This window comes from Tupaia chinensis, unplaced genomic scaffold (genome assembly GCF_000334495.1).
Source record: "Tupaia chinensis unplaced genomic scaffold, TupChi_1.0 Scaffold141372_1, whole genome shotgun sequence".
Taxonomy (NCBI): domain Eukaryota; kingdom Metazoa; phylum Chordata; class Mammalia; order Scandentia; family Tupaiidae; genus Tupaia; species Tupaia belangeri.
This window is the reverse complement of record NW_006201235.1, coordinates 5645-22965: the sequence shown is the minus strand read 5'-3', so window position 1 is coordinate 22965 and position 17321 is coordinate 5645. Positions and strand designations below refer to the sequence as shown.

General features: G+C 37.4%; 1 protein-coding gene across 1 annotated transcript; it reads right to left on the bottom strand.

The window, feature by feature from the left end:
• Positions 1-915: 915 nt before the first annotated feature.
• LOC102483330 (olfactory receptor 11H6) lies at positions 916-2336 on the bottom strand. Its single transcript, XM_027766174.1, has 2 exons — positions 2303-2336; positions 916-1916 (listed from the first exon to the last, which is right to left on the bottom strand). Exons 1-2 carry the CDS (start codon positions 2334-2336, stop codon positions 916-918), a joined length of 1035 nt encoding a protein of 344 aa, XP_027621975.1.
• Between the last annotated feature and the right edge of the window lie 14985 nt (positions 2337-17321).

Genomic DNA, 17321 nt, shown 5'->3' with positions numbered 1-17321 from the left:
GGGAGGAGAATGGAGGAGAAGGGATTGCGGCGTGACCATCCCCCCTGGGGGGTGATTTCTCGCTTTCTGTCTCTCTGTCTCTCTCTGTCTGTCTGGCGAGTGCACGCGCCCTACAGCGAAAATCTCTCCAAAAAAAAAAAAGTCAAGTCAGAAGAAGGAAATTCTGTACTGTCATGAGTGTTTGAATCAGCTATCAAACTCCCCGTAGTGTCAGTCTCACAACTAATATATTCATTTCACTGCTTTCGTCATATATTAAAGTAGTAGCTCTCTAAGATTAGTCTGTGGACTGGTGCTGGTCTAGGTGTACCAGAATAAGGTAGGTTACATTAAGACTTGATGCCAAGATTCATTTAAAAGATTACAATTTGGTGGATTGAAAGAAAAACCAGAAAAATCTATCTTTTAAAAAAGTTCCCAAATAATTTTTTAAACAGACATGTTAGGAAACAGTGCTTTAGATTCTTAATAGTTTCTGGATGTCAATTTAATATAAATCTTTGCTCAATGATGCTTTTAATTTGGACTTCATTTCCCTCTTTCTGAGCTACAAAGGTGTGAAATAATCAGTTCAGAAATACAAGGTGTGACAATGAAATACACACTACTGAGAAGTCTAAAAATTATGAGGTTAGGGGCCAGGTAGGAGATCACAGATAAAAATGCAAGCATTATTAGAAGTTAGAATAGAAGAGTCTAAACTGAGTTCATCAACCATTTAATTTAAATTACCATCTATCAATTCTTTATTTAAAGTAAGATCTGCCTTAATTGGGATGTTCTTGTCTGTAACTTAATTAGGCACAAATTAAAAAATCAGAGTCTGCATCTCTAGGTGTACATAAATAAAGACCTACATTTTCATCTGTGACGCTAGTGGGGAAAACATTCTGATTGTTGTCCACTTGTGATCTCTCATTCACTTCGATTAACTTTTGTGCACATCTGAAATTTTCTCAGGGCAGCCTTCATGTCCTTGTTCCGGAGACTGTAGATCAATGGGTTTACAAGGGGGGTGACTGAGGAGTAGAACAAGGTTACAATCTTCTGTATCCCAGCTGCATTTCCAGAGGTAGGGCTGATGTACATCGCCATGACAGTTCCATAGAACAGAGACACCACCACTAGGTGGGAGCCACAGGTGGAGAAGGCCTTCCGTCTGCCAGCTGCTGAAGGCACACGCAACACTGCTCTGAGAACCAGGGTGTAGGAAGCAAGAATGAAGAAGAAGGCAATGAAGATAATGAGGGAGTTCAGAATAGAACAGGAAAGCTCAATTCCAGGGGCAGGGATGCAGGACAGGGCCAGAATAGGACCAGGGTCACAGACAAAGTGGTCAATGGTATTGGGGCCACAAAAGGGGAGTTGTGTGATAAAGTATATAGGGACAGGATAGCAGAGGAAGGCAGCCACCCAGCAGAGGGCCACCAAGTTCATGCAGAGACGACTGCTCATGATGGTAGGATAGTGGAGAGGGTGGCAGATAGCCAAGTACCGATCAAATGCCATGAGGGGCAGTAAGAAAGTCTCAGTGGTGCCCATTGAGAAGAAGAAGTAGAATTGGAGGAAGCAGGCAGTGAAAGAGATGGTTTTGGTCTCAGACAGGAAGTTATGTAGCATGTTGGGGACAGTGGTGTTGATGTAACAGATCTCTAGGAATGAGAAGTTGGCCAGCAGGATGTACATGGGGGTGTGGAGCCTGTGATCCAGCCTCACTGCCACAACGATGGCCCCGTTCCCCATTAGTGTCAGCATGTAGGACACAGAGAAGAGCACAAAGAGGAGAAGCTGGACCTCTCTGGAGCAGGGAAAACTCAGGAGGATGAACTCAGTCACTGTGTTTGCTCCTGACACATTCAAGGCTCCCTGAGGGGTAGAGAGGAAAACAGTGACAATGACACAGTTAATCTTATTCCCTCATCCATGGAGATAGTTTCTGATTTGGGGACTGATACATTTCTTAGATTCTATTATTATATTAAATAAATGATAATTTAACCATAGTGCTGAAGACTATCAAAGTTTTAGAGTGCTTGATATGATAAGGTGGAATTCTTGGCGTGGCCCAACACCTAGCGAAGCAGAGAATCCATGTGCATCCGAGGTGGGCTCAGCCCTGTCCCTTTAAGGGAAAAATCTCTACCTACCCCAAACCTCTCCTTCCAGCCCAGCATCTAGGGAAGGTGAGGTATGGGGGTGCTCTATTTAAAATCTTTTTTGCATTTTTTAAAAAGAATTTATTTTTTCATTTTTTATCATTGTTTTGTCTTTTATTCTTGGTCTTTTTCTCCTTTTCTTTTACCTGATATTCTCACCTTGCTCCTCAGCTTCCACATATTGAGTGTCTAGAGAGGTCTAGGTGTACAGTAGCAAAACTTCTAAATACTTTCATGGTCAAAGAAAACCTCCACCCCCACTGAACTGCTACAGAAAGGAAAAACTCATCTTCATAAATCTGAATTTAAATCTCTTTCTGTGGATTGCAAAACACAGTAGTAGAGGGGAAGTAGGCATAGAGTACTTCACAGTTAAGAAGTATGTAAGTTTACAATAGCAGAAATCTCCAACAAATTAGCCAAATGTGCATATACCACCAAATGACTAAAAGTCAGAGAAGAGAGATTGCAAAGTGAGCTGCAGGGAGAAATACAGAGCTATAGGGGACATGGCTCATCTCCTCCCCCCACACCTCTGAATTCTCAGTCGAAACCCCACAGCTCATCCCAGGTGCATCTATTTCCTAGAAACTACAAGACCTCTGTAATATCTAGTTCCATAGACAAAAGTGCAGGTTGCTTGGTGAGGATCAGGGAAATGGAACTGCAGAAATATTGTAGGTCATCTCCTCCCACATGCCTCGAACACTTAGAATTAACTTCAAAAAAGTAGGAAGCAACGTATAATACATCAGATGACCAGAAATCACCACAGAGGCACAAGAGATATGGGAAAATATCTCTCCTCCAAGGGGGAAGAGCATCCTTTCATTATCCACAGACAGAACTAGTGGAAATGTCAGATAAACAATTAGAATATTCATAGTGACAAAGCTAATAGAGATGCAAGAGAAGAAAAGGAACTCCGGAAGATGCAGGACAAGAGATACAATGAGCTCCAGGAGGTGAGGAAGTTCTTGTAAGATCTGAAAGAGGAAATTAAAACCATAAAAAAAAATAAAATGGAACTGTTAGAGATGAAGGCTGTAATACAGGAAATCAAAACCTCCCTTGAAAGTATTAAAAGCAGATTAAATCATGCAGAAGTTTGAATCTTAGATGTAGAAGACAGAACCTCTGACCTAGAAAAATTCACCAAAAAGACTAAAAAAAAAAAAACCCAAATGAGAATAATATATGAATAATACTAGATACCATTAGACACCCTAACATCTGGATAATAGGTATCCCAAAGGTGAAGAAACTAATAAGGGCATTGATAATCTATTCCATGAAATCCAGGAAGAAAACTTCCCAAACCTAGAGAGGCATTCAAATACCCAGACCCAAGATATACTAAGGACCCCACATAGAATCAACTCAAGAAGATCTTCTGCAAAGCACATCATAGCCAGATTGACCAAAACTACAGACAAAGAAAAGACACTAAAATTGACAAGGGAGAAATATTCAAAGGATATCCCATCAGGCTAATGTCGGGCCTTTTGTTGGAAATAATGCAAGCAAGGAAAGAATGGGAAAATATATTCAAAAGTGTTAAGTAAAAAACAACCAAGAATACTATATCCGACAAGATTATCTTTCATATGGGAAGAAAAATCTGAAACATTCTCAGATGAACAAAACCTGAAATAATATCCCAACACTAGACAGCAGTTTGAGAAGTTCTGAAGGGAGTGCTATACCAGAAAAACTTAAGACAGCCAGAAATAGTACAAAAAATGACCAAGTAAAAGGCCAACTTAATGTTAGGGACATATTCAGAAATATAAATAAGAATGTTGAATGTTAACTTCCATAATTTAAATAGAAAGATCAGATCATAGTAACACTGCAAATTCAACAAAAGAGAGATTACGTAAGACTGAACTGGTGAAATAGAATTCTACGACTTTTGTCTAAAACATTACTGATTTTCTTCTATGATTTGTCTTCCAGAGTCAAGGAATTTTTCTTTTGAATTGTTGATACGTTCAGCAATTTGTTAAAATATATATTTTTTTAATTGAAAACCTTTTCTCCCTTCCTGACCACTTCGCATTTGGAAAATATTTGTGAGCATTCTTATTTTATAGCAGAATAGTTATTTGCCTAAGTTCAATAATACAAATAGTATCTGTTGCCTTTCATCAGAAATTAATTCTTATGAGGCTTTCTGCAAATAACAGACCAAATTGAAATTAACCTATTTTTTCCCCAAATAATATAATTTATACCTCTCTTTAGTAAAAGGGGAAATGGAGAGAGAGAAAAAAGTTTCAGAAGAAAATTACAGAGTACTTGTCACTAGATTCTAGCTTTGTCCGTATTTTTAGTTTAAGATCTTTTGTGAATCAATAGAATATGAAAAAAAAAGTTTAGTATGGAAGGGGGGGAGGGGAAAAAGGAAGGATAAAACAAGTAAAAGTATGCTTAATTGTCAAAAAATGAGAAGCTATTTGCTGATGATAACGTATATAGTAATATCTTTGTCTTGACTGACAACCATGGTGTTTGTGCTGGAAAAAGAAATGTTGTACCAAAGACATGAGATTAAATGTAAATAAAAAATATGAAATTCTTAGACTTTCTTTCATTTGTCTTTTACAATTTTTCAACAGTTTAAGATATGACCTTACACAATGATCATCTTAAAGTAAGCTAAAGACAGAACTTAGATTTCTGTATGAAGATATAAAAATTTTGTATTTGTGTCTATAGAATAAGATGCAAAATTTCCTTGTGCCAGCTGCCAGGGTGGTGGTTACGGTGGCTGGATCCCCCATGGCCTACCTCATGGTCAAAGTCTTGATCTGTCTGTGAAAAAAAAACACACAAAGCACATATGTGTGAGTGTTCTAAGTCCCAAAAGGAGGGAGAAAAGGAGAACAAATTGCTCTATGGCCATTTCCCCTAGTGGGTTTCGTCTTCCTCTCCTTTACATGCCACCCCACCCTCACCCCCAAAACACATGTGCCCTCTGGCAAAATTACTAAAACAAAAAAAAAAAAAGAAAAGAAATATAAAAGACCCTTAATATAGGACATAGAATTTCAATTACATGGATCTTTGGATTAATAGATACAAATGTTAAACATCACAGGAGTAAGAGAGGGAGGAAGGTAATGACACAATCAGATCTTTATCCATATTACTTTATCCTAGGTTACCACCGAGTTATCGATGTGAACAGTTCAAGATAGTCCAGGCAAGAAATGTCGAAAGTGCAGTCAGTTCTTTCTTCAGTATTTATCGAACTTTGTTGACACAAGAAAGCTTTAAAGGCTCAAACATCTACATAATGGCTTTCAATTTGCTTTCATCTTTACCAGTTGTAAAACCTTGGTATAGTTACAATTCTACTTACAAGTATAAAAGTAGGCAATGGATCTGGTATTTTTTTATTTTTTTATTTTTTATTTTTTTAGATTTTTCTTAATTGCCAGAAGGCGTGTGCTTACTAGAAAGAAACAGAGAGAGAGGAAGAGAGAAAAGGGAAATCTCAAAGGGGCATGGCCACACTGCAATTCCTTAACCTTTATTTCTACATCTTGTCAGCATTTTGGACAAGCACGCACACATGTGCCTTGTGTTTTCAAGCCCCCATGCACACCCTCAAACTGCAGTAAACCTTGAAGGGTCCAGCTCCCTTCAATTGCAGGCTATGTGGCTGGCCCTATTTTAGGATTTTTGAGACTTTTGTCTGCACTATCAAGATTTATAGAGAGGCCCAAATTCTTATAATCTATGAATTTGGATACTGAGGTCCACAAATATCAGATACTCCTAACTAGAGTTTTCTGAGGACCAAGAACAAATGTGGAAGCCATAAACTGGACAGCAGTCCCTCAATTGTTCTCACACTTCTCTGTTGAATCTATCTCATTAGAGTTGTGAAGAGTTACAACTGTTCGGGAAATGATGACAGAATTTTTGTGAATCTTCCTTCTCTATAACTTAGTTTAAAACATTGTCTAACTTCTGTTGTGAGAGAGGTAAAACAAAACCAATGAAATTATCAAACATTTCCTTACTGTACTTTGTAACTTACTAATTTGCTTTTGGATGCTGTCTGTGAGAAACAGCCATCATTTGGGCCTAAATGAACCAGAGTGAAACGATGCAGTGATGACTTTATCTGGAGCACTCGGTCATGTTGGTGCTCTCCCTCCCCTCAATGGCTGATTATCTGCTCTATGGAAGACACAAACAGCACAAAACACAGGATACATGATGGTTTTCAGCCTGACTGCTCAATAGCCACTTGTCAATCCTTTCCACATGTCACATGACTAATGTCTGTGCTCCCATAAGGAGCTGGGTCACTGGGCACTTCTGGTTAATAAAGACAGAATTTACGCACTGACAAGGCTCTTTTCTCACCTTCATGTCTCTCATGTCACTGAGTCCCCCAACTTTCTTAGTTGTGAAGAACCATCTCCTATCAATTCATGCCACTTGAGGTCCCTTGATTTTCACAGCAACACAAAGAAGGCAGAGTTAAATGACATACTTAACAGGGTCCTTACACTTGCATCTCTGCTGAATCCATTGCCCCATAAAAATGGCATGTCTGATAGAAAGTTTCTGTTTTCACTGTGCAAAAGGCAGACAGAATGCAAGGCATGGTATCCTAAACAGCCAGTAGTCACAAAGAGAGACTGGGAGGTGCAGTGTAGAGAGAAATTGTCACATATATTGCACAGCAGACTGATCTATGCTGCTCTGAAACCCACGTCTTCGTCATCCTAAGGGATATAATCTCCTATGGGTTCCTAAAGAGGGAGTCTACAAGGGAAAATTGTTAATGGCATCCTACAGGTTCCCATCCCTCAGGAGCTTCATTAATTGGCTCTTGGAACCTAGTGTCTCCTGTGGTGATCACAAAATCTAATGCTATTCTTAGATCAGATGTTTTTATTCTTCTAATAGGTTACTGCTATGATGGTGCACACACTATAGCAATACCAGCATAACTGAGACAAGAGGTGTTATGTTTATCTTTTTATTCTTTCACATTTAATTTTATTACTTTGCTTGAGTCTATCTGCAAGTTTTGGACTCTCCTACTTGTCAGTATCAGAATTATGGCATTTGAGTACTCAGTGTCTCTCTTTTTAATTTATTTATCTTGTAATTTCTTATTTACATTTAATTATTGTACATCTTTGTAGGGTATAATGTGGTTTTTCAAAGCATCCATGTAGTGTGTAGTTACTAAATGAAGAATATTATACACATAATCTTCAAAAAAGTTACATTACTTTATGTACTCTCAATTTTCACTTCACCAGTTTGTTAATACATATTATCTATTCATCTCTATGTATGTATTATATGTAAATATTGGTTTTATATATAGCTATATATTCATATATATAAATAATGTATTAAATGATATATACATAATTATATGTATATAAAATTATATATACTATATAACATGTATTATATATACACATTTAATGCATATTATATAAATATATTTGAAGTGACCCACTCCTTTTTTAATCTCTGTTTTAGTACACCATTTCATGACCTGTTTGCCTTATTTTTTTTTCTACTTATTTTTCAAAATTTAATCGTGTCCCACTCCTTTAACAATTTTTTTTGGTAGTTTGTTCTTTTTAAATTATTTTATTTTATTTTATTTTATACATTTAATCACATTATTATTTGGCTTATAAAATGGATATTTCAACAGGTGAACATTTTTCCCTAGTACAGTTGATAAAACTACAAAATACCTTTTTTTTTTTTTGAGAGGTTTTTGCTATAGGGCGCATGTGCTCACCAGACAGAGAGAGATAGACAGAAAGTGATAAATCACCCCCTAGGAGGGATGGCCACGCCGCAATCTCTTCTCCTCCATTCTCCTCTCGGGATCTTGGGCACGCACACACACATGCCCAGCTTGAGTTTAAGCAGCGGGGTCCGGGACTTGAACCACGGTCGACTATGTGGGAGTCCAGCGACATAGCCATTATGCTAACTGCTGGTCCCAAAACTACAAAATATCTTTAACAGATAAAACACATTTCTTGCCTTATTACATGTATTCTGTGTCAGAAGTTTTTTCTTGAGTTTCACCTCCAACACTCCTCAGTCTCTGGTATCTACAAATTCCCTCTGTACTTCTATGTCTTTGACTCTTTCAATTTTGGCGATAGAGTGCTGATAGTGTTTTTTTTTGTTTTTGTTTTTGTTTTTAATTAGAGGGGATCTATCTTTTTTTTTTTGTTTTTGTTTTTTTTTTTAAATTAGAGGGGATCTATCATGTTTTTCTTTCATAATCTGGTTTATTTCACTTCACATTAATTCTAATAGGTAATTTCAGTATCTATTCTTCATTTGCAGAGTGATGTAGTACCTGGGCTCATACTGGGGTATTATCAGAATCTTATGGAGAAGTCTTTGAAAGGTATAGGTTTCTGGGCTCCATCTGAGTTTGTGATCCACCAGTGTGGGAGAGATGTGTGTGGGCTTCGGTGAAATCTGGGCTTGAATCTTGGGCCTGTCACTCCATAAGCATTGTTTCTTCATGTAAGGACTTCACTTCTCAGACTTCATTCACTTGTTGGTAAAATGTAAATTATAATACATATGTAGCAAGGCTGACACCAGAATTGAAATAAAAAAAAAATAGTATGTACAAAAGCTTTTTATCAATCGTAAAATTCTCAGAAACATAAAACTATTTAAAATTGTTCAGAAATTATTATGCTAGCTGTTGTACTCCCTGGTTTATTTCATAAATTAATCTGATTAAAAATTCAAAAGAATGTTTTTTCCCTGAAGGATTTTAGCCTATAGGCAAACTATTTGTAGGAACAGGAGAGTTCTCTCCAGACCCATCACAGCTTTCCATTATGCAACTTTTTAATTCATAACTTTCTGAGACTTTCTTGCAGGAAACAAGATGTAAAACAAAAAGATAAAAAGTAGCCAATATGTAGGAAGAACAGGTCTAGAAAGATTTAATGTACAACACTAAATACTATAATTAATAAAATAAAATAGAGTGTATTTTATTCTATTTAGGATTTTTACAAAATAACTGGATTATACCTGCTTTCACAGAAGGTAAAATGAGTAATGAAGTCAGATGATACTATGTTAATTTTTTCCATCATAATAACCATTTTACTATGTACACACATACCTTACAACATTAAGCTTCATACAGAATAAAATTTAATGAAAAAGAATAAAGGACTGTATTCTCCCCCACCAAACACCCCAGAGAACCTGTTTTCTTCCTGATAGACTATCTTCCTGGCAGGGAGTCTCTTAAAGTCTTAGTTGATGGGATCATTGCTTGATGGTTGCACTGTGTTTTGTACTAAGGTCACCTAAATCTCAATTCGGTAGAGATTCTTGGGTCTTCCTTTCTCCTACTCTTACCCTACGCAACTTCTTCTGTAAGTGTATTTGTACTCAAGGGACTGTATTCAGGCAGCATCTCAAATTGCCATTTTAAACAGGCAGCCTTACAGAAGTCAGGTTTTGATGTCACCTTTTCTCCCTAGTTTTTTTTTGTTTCAAGAGTAGTTTATTTGGTTTTTGATAAACCTGGCAATTTTTTTGACTATGGGAGAATAAAGAGAACTTTATGTAAATTTTAGGTGTCGATCTTCACCAAAATTTAACTGAGAAGTTTAGAATATGCAGTTTTCTTTTTTCAGTTTTCTCATCCCAGAGCTCAAATGTTCTGTTTACCATTTAACAACATTAATTATCTAGGAAAACAAAACGAAAACACATGCATAAACTTAACCACCCAGTTTTCTCATCCCAGAGCTCAAATGTTCTGTTTACCATTTAACAACATTAATTATCTAGGAAAACAAATGAAAACACATGCCTAAATTTAACCACCAGTGTCTATGACAGTTTAGCAGTTTCTGTTTGCCCTGTACTATGTACACAAGGGCACGTGATGAGATAGTGCACACATCAGACTTACTGGAGAAGCATTTATTAAGGGAAACTCATGGACCCTGTGTCAGTTATAAGCATGGGTTTTTTTTTGATTATTAGGATCACAATGGCACACAGAAACCTAGGCTGTCATACTCCAAAAGAAACATCAAACTTTGGGTTGTGAATTATTTAGCTGCATTTATGGAAAAGCACTGACATCTTTCCTAGCATGTTTAGGGCAAGATATAATAGCAAAATGAAGAAAACCTGACTCTAGTACTATTTCCAGGCTGAAAGAGAGTTTACCAACCCTTCTCATGGTGTGATAGGAACTCTGGTTCAAATTTTACAATTGTAGCTCTAGAAAATGACAACCGAAGAGCAGGATTTCTTACATCAGCCAGATGATGGACGAACAAGTTGCCTTAGCCCTGGGCAATAAATTGATGCCTTCACTTCTGGGAGCTTTGCAAGAGACGATTTTTTCTATGGAAGGGCAGCATGTATGTAGTACATCAGTTTTTAACTGATTAATTCTGATGTGTAACTTGCATTATTATTTCTGATTATTTTTTCCCCTTTTTTCTTTAGTTGCCAAAGAGTATATATACTCAAAAGAGACAGACACTCAGGGAGAAGGAGAAAAAAAGCAAAAATGGGTAATGGTCATACTGAAATCCCCTCCTCTGCATTTCTCCTAAGTCAGTATTTTGGAACACATGCTTAGGTATCTTAATCTCTAGGCATGGGACTTTCTTAATTACTTTATAGGGCAGCCATACAAAAATTATAACCTTCATTACATATATGAAGAGATAAAGCCTGAAAGAGGCCAAGAGACAGGTCCCAAACTAGTTAAGTAACAGAATCAGGACAAGAGTCCAGCTTTTCAGCTTTTATTTTACCATTTTCTCACCATTTTCAAGAATGTTCAATGTGAATGTATCTAAAATGTCACCATCTCAGTTAAAAGTGCATGGAACAAATAAAGTGAGTCACTTTTGGTGCAGTAGGAAGCACCACATCGTCACAGGGAAAGGAGGTGGTATCTTCCAAGTACCCCTTATCATACCCCTTTAGGAGAAATTATGGCTTTTTCCTTTCACCTTTCAATTTTGCATGGCAATCTTAGTTTTAAAATAAGCATAGCTAAAAGCATACAAATACCATACAACGTTGTTCAACTTCAAGAGGTGAACTTTATTCATGCACAAATGGGGTCATAAAATATGATCAACTGGTCATAGGAAATGAGACCTACTGCAGTTATTTCTTCACAGTAGTTTCAAAAGAGACAATCTTTATAAAAATCAGCTGAATCAATGGGGCATAATGGGGGTTATTTGTAGGGTTAGTTTACTCTCTGCTGACTTTTGCGATACCTGGTAGTTAGCACCCTTATACTTATCAATGACCTAAGTCAGATCACCCATCATCATCTATTCAAAATTAAGATAAAAGACTAATAAAGAAATAAAATGCGCGTGCACACACACACACACACAGAGAAAAAAGAAAGAAGGGAAGACCCAGAGAAATAGTAACAATGATTTATTTGCATTTTGGATATTATAATTCTATTTGCTGGAGTCTTTGATTTAACATTATTTTTTCCACTTTCACTTTTTCCACCAAGTAGGCATGTTATCGTCTTTTCTCCTATCCCCCACACCCTCATGATCATATTCCCCACTTGTGCTTGTAGCTTAAAAGACGATTGATTCAATATGTTATGTCCTAGGAACTCACGTAAGGGAATTGGACAATGTCCCTGCTCACTTGTTTCCTCCTGTATTTTGGAGCAAAGAATCTGTCAAGTTGGCTTTTTTATTCCTTGTAACAATGAATCACTCACATTTGCTAACCTCAGAGAAATGACAGATTAGAACCTTTAAAATCACATTTTGTTCTTGATAGGAACTCAGAACCTGGGACCTAAAAGGAACTCATCCTTTAAAATCACATTTTGTTCTTGATAGGAATTCATAGAACCTGGGACCTAAAAGGAACTCACGATTCCCTCAGAAGTAACAACTTCTCTTTTCTTCTTCTTCATCTTCTTTTTGGTTTTGTTTCTACTATAGGGCATGTGCACTTGCTAGAGAAAGACTGAAGTTGGGGAGGGGTGTGGAGTCTCCCCTCAGGGTGGATGGCCCCATGACAATTCATTATGCTCCATCTGTTGTCTGGAATTTGGGCACACCTGCCCAGCATGATTGTCAAACCTCCAGTTCTGGGATTTGAACCATATAGTCAGCTATATAGAATACAGACACTTTAACCTCCAAGCCACTTGCTGGACCCCAAATCCTCTTTTCTGGTTGGTTATCTGGCTTCTGCTGGAATAATTGACAGCAAAGAATTATCACCAAGGAAGGCAGAATATCATCTTCAGGGAAGCTTTCATTTCTAGGAGTTGCAATAAACTTCCATGTTCTCACTTATATTACTGAATTAAGTTGGTGTTGATTCCTCATTTTGGTCCCATGGCTGCCTCAGGGAGGAGAAACGAACATACTGTGCCCATCATATGAACATTTTCTCTTAAAATTTTGGACATGGATTATCCTTATTTTTCCAGTAATTAGCCACAGGAAAGCTAAGCAACAGTTCAGATGTATGGACAGTAAGTGACTTTCTCTTGCCTTATTCCCCTGCTGAAAATAAATCTTCACAGCAGCACTTAAAAACATTTGAGGAAAGTGGCCATGTCCCCCTCAAATCTTACATTAGCACACGTTTTTGGGAAGTTACTTTACACTTTGGATTTTTATTGAGTTTGTGCATCTTATTAATATCATTGGAGTTTATTCACAAGAACTTCAAACCAGATTGGTCAACCTGATGCTTGTGATGTTTAGTTTTTTTTTTTTTTTGGAGAGATTTTCACTGTAGGGCGCGTGCGCTCGCCAGACAGACAGAGAGAGACATAGAGACAGAAAGTGAGAAATCACCCCCCAGGGGGGATGGTCACGCTGCAATCCCTTCTCCTCCATTCTCCTCTCGGGATCTTGGGCACGCACGCACACGCGCCTGGCATGAGTTTTAAGCCACCGGGTCCGGGATGCGAACCGCAGTCGACTACGTGGGAGTCCAGCGACATAGCCATTTCGCTAACTGCTGGTTCCCGTGATGTTTAGTTTTTGAAGTGAGGAAGGTTAATGATTTATTTTAGTAAAAGGTTAATTATTTTATTTCACCAATTCTATTAAGATCTTAAAGACTTTGCATTGACTTCAAAATAATAGCTTTCTTTCCTATAATTAATATTAGATACACTGTCTGTTTTTGGAGGGCAAGAGACGGATCTCATTTTATTCACCTATGTGCTTTCTCATAAACAATGCAAGAAAGAAAATCCTCTCCCTACAACGCCGTCGCTCAAGTTTGAAGACTTCCTTGTTTAGATCTTAGTCCAGTGAGAAGATCATGAAATTTCTCAGGGAAAGTCATTTCTCTTTATAACCACTTATTTTTACTGTTTTCTCTATCTCTGTTTCTTTCTCTCTTCTCTGTGTATTCTTTTCCTTAGGGTATTTCTTAGATGACACATGACTTGGGATTTTTGTTCCTGGAAAAATTTTTTTTTCCAATTCAGAAATATCTTAACTCATCATACTTTTCATTATTTTCCCTCTATAATCATTCTTTTCTGGAATAACAATGATATGTATAATATCTTATCTAAATCTACTGTATATTCTTAAATTTTCTTTCATAATTTCATAGCTTTATCTCTTTTATTGTCATTACATACTCAGTGTTTATTTTCTTTATTATTATTACTGTTATATATTATTATTTATACACTCAATCGTTATACATCATTTAGTTTGTAAAGAGATTTTACCCAACATGATATATGCCACACAGCAGGTGAGTTGAGAATATTATGCACATCACCAACAGGCAACAAACCATATCTGTGTCCCACAAATGTCTTGCTTTTCCATATTTTTCAAAATTTTCTTCCACTCTTCCCCTCTCTCACTCTCCTTCCACTTTGCCCCCAGTGTCCATAACAATTTTCAATGTTTTTATGACCTCAAGTCTACTATAGTGTAGACAGTCAGTATCTGTTAAGTGGAGACATACAATGTCTCTGTTTCATAGCCTGACTTGCTTCACTTAACAATAAATCTTCCATGTTTGTCCATGTTCTGTCAAATGCCAGGGTCTTGTTGTTTGTTATGGCTAAATAGTTTTACATGGAGTATATGTGCCATAGTTTTACAATCCATTCATCTGTTTGCAAATATTTGAGTTGATTCCATGTCTTAGCAATCGTGAATAATGCTGCAATAAACATAGTTGTGCAAGTGCTTTTCTGACTGAGCATTCTCCTATCCTTTGGGTAGATATTCAGGAGTGGAATTGCTGGATCATATGGTAGTTCTATTTGAAGGTCTTTGAGGGACCTTCATATTGTTCTCCACAGTGGCTGGACCAATTTACATTCCCACCAACAGTGTAGGAGAGTTCCTCTTTCACCACATACCCCCCGACACTTATCTTTTTTTTTTTTTTTTAATTCTTCACCATTCTGACTGGGGTTAGGTGGTATCTTATTGTGGTTTTGCTCTGCATCTCCCTTATGATGAGGGGTGTTGAGCATTTTTTCATATGTTTTTTGGTTGTTTAAATGTCTTTCTTAGAGAGTTGCTTACTCAGCTTATTTTCCCATATTTTAATTGGGTTAATAATTTTCTTCCAGGTAAGCCATTTGAGTTCCCTGTGCATTCTGATTATCAGTCCCATTTCTTTTTCTTTTCTTTTCTTTTTTTTTTTTTTGCCATAGGGCACGTGCACTTGCCAGACAGAGAGATATAGAGAGACAGAAAGTGAGAAATCACCCCCCGGGGGGATGGCCACGTCGCAATCCCTTCTCCTCCATTCTCCTCTCAGGATCTTGGGCATGCATGTACATGTGCCTGGTGTGAGTTTTAAGCCACCGGTTCCAAGATGTGAACCGCGGTCAACTATGTGGGAGTCCAGAGACATAGCCATTATGTTAACTGCTGGTTCCTATCGGTTCCATTTCTGAGACATAGTTAAAAAAAATTCTCTCATTCTGAGGGATTCACACTAATTACGATGTCTATTTTAATTTGATCAGAGAGGGACAGAGTGAGAGAAAGAGAGAGGGAAAGTGAGAAAGCAAACCACCTGGTCTGGGACTCAAAATGCAGTCAGCTATGTGGGAGTCCAACACCCTTAACCACCATGCCACCTACCAGTCCCATGTAAAAACTTCTTAATCTGATGTAATCTCTCATGTCTATTTTGGGGATTATTGCCTGTGCTTTGGAGGTCTTGCTTAAGAAGTCTTTGCCTACCCCAATGTCTCCCAGAGTTTCCCCAGTGTTTTCCACCAGTAGTTTTATAGTTTTTATTCTTAGATTTATATCTTTGATCCACTTTGTGTTGATTTTTGTTAATGGTGATAGACAGGGGTTCAAATTCATCTTTTTGCAGGTGGAAAACCAGTTTTATCAGCACTATTTGGATGATTGGTACCAATTGTCAAAGATCTGTTGACTGTATGTTTTGGGGTTCATTCCTGGAAAATTTAAAAGCTGACTATGATACTGACCATCTTAAACAGTTTCAGTACTTGCATAATTAAAGAATCATAGTCCATAATATATTTTCTGTAAAATGTTTTTTAAAATAACATGATGGCTTTTTTTTAAAAATTTTTTTAAATTGAGATATTTTTGCTACAGGGTGCATCGCTCACCAGAGAGACAGAAAGCAAGACCCCCCCCTCCCACCCAGTCCCCAGGTGAATGACCAGACTGTAATCCCTTCTCCTCCATTCTGCTCTTGGAATCTTGGGCATGCACGCACACACACCTGGTGTGAATTTTAAGCCACTGGGTCTGGGATTTGAACTGTGGTTTACTAGTGCTTTTCCAACTGAGTATTCTTCTGTCCTCTGGGTGGATACCCAGGAGTGGAACTGTTGAATGATATGGTAGTTCTATTTAACTAGTACAGCGATATAACCATTACCCCATCAAGATGACTTTTTGATTACTGTTTATCCTTCATGAACTTTAGTTCATTTTCTATTAATTATCACTTTCCTACCATTTATTAAAAAAATATGTGATCAATGTGTCTTTTGCTCTAGTGATTTCCTCTACCTGAAGTACTCTTCAAAAAAGCCTTGTTTGTTTGTTTAGCCAACACCTTCACTTCCTTCAATTCTTTGTCCGAAATGTCCCTTTCCTAATGATGCTTACCTTGATTATCTTAAGACCAAATTGCTCTCCCTAGCTCACACACATGAAAATCCCATTTTTTTAAACTTCACTCTTTTCTTTTATCCATAGCATTTGCCATATTCTCTTTCATCTTTTTTCAGATTTTTGCCATAGGGTGTGTGTTCACTGAACAGAGACAGAGGGAAAGTGAAAAGTACCCCCACCCCCACCCCAAGAAGGATGACCATACCACTATCCCTTTCCCTTCATTCTCTTCTCACGATTTTGGGCATGCATGTACATATAGCCAATGTGATTTTCAAACCACCTGGTCCTGGACTTGAACCATACAGATGGCCATGTTTGATCCAGCACCTTAATCACCACACTGCCTATTGGCCCAGCACTTGTCATATTCTAAAATTACTTATTTGTTCTGTTGATTGTTTATTTCTGTGCCCTCACAATAGAATGTAAATTCTAGAATCATTACTATTAAAAAGTATTTCCTAAAAAAATTATAAGCCAAATTAGACAACAAACAGAACTAAAATTGCAAGACATATAAAACAAATGCTAATATATTTTTTAAAAATTTGCTGTAGGGTGCATGTGCTTACTGGAGAAAGTAAGTAAACAAAATAGATTTCCCATTAATTAGAGAAAGAAACTCAGAGTTACTGCCTAATGGCAGTGTGAAAGAGCTGGAGTAGAATCTTTGGTCAATGTGTGAAAAGGCGTGTCAGATGTTTAAAATAAACTCATCAAAGGATGAGTTTTGGGAGTAATATTCATCTACTAAAGAGATTCCCCTGTTAGGAAATCTGGCTTTGGCCCAGCAATAGTTTCACCAGGGACGGTGAAAAATCCAAGCTTTCATTTTTATCACTGGAGGAGAAATCATGTCTCTTCCAACCTTAAAGAAAAAAAAAAAATCCCCAAATGTACTCAAAGAGCAAGCACAAGGGACAGAACTCTGAGATCCAGGGGAAATGAAAAGGAGAGGAAAAGCTTATCTGCAGACATGGTTCCT

Excerpts from the sequence above, each read along its gene's own strand:
- LOC102483330 (XM_027766174.1), bottom strand. The coding sequence starts at position 2,336 with ATGTGGAAGCTGAGGAGCAAGGTGAGAATATCAG. Across the intron at positions 1,917-2,302 it reads GAGCAAGGTGAGAATATCAG|GGAATAAGATTAACTGTGTC; the intron begins GTAAAAGAAAAG and ends TCCATGGATGAG.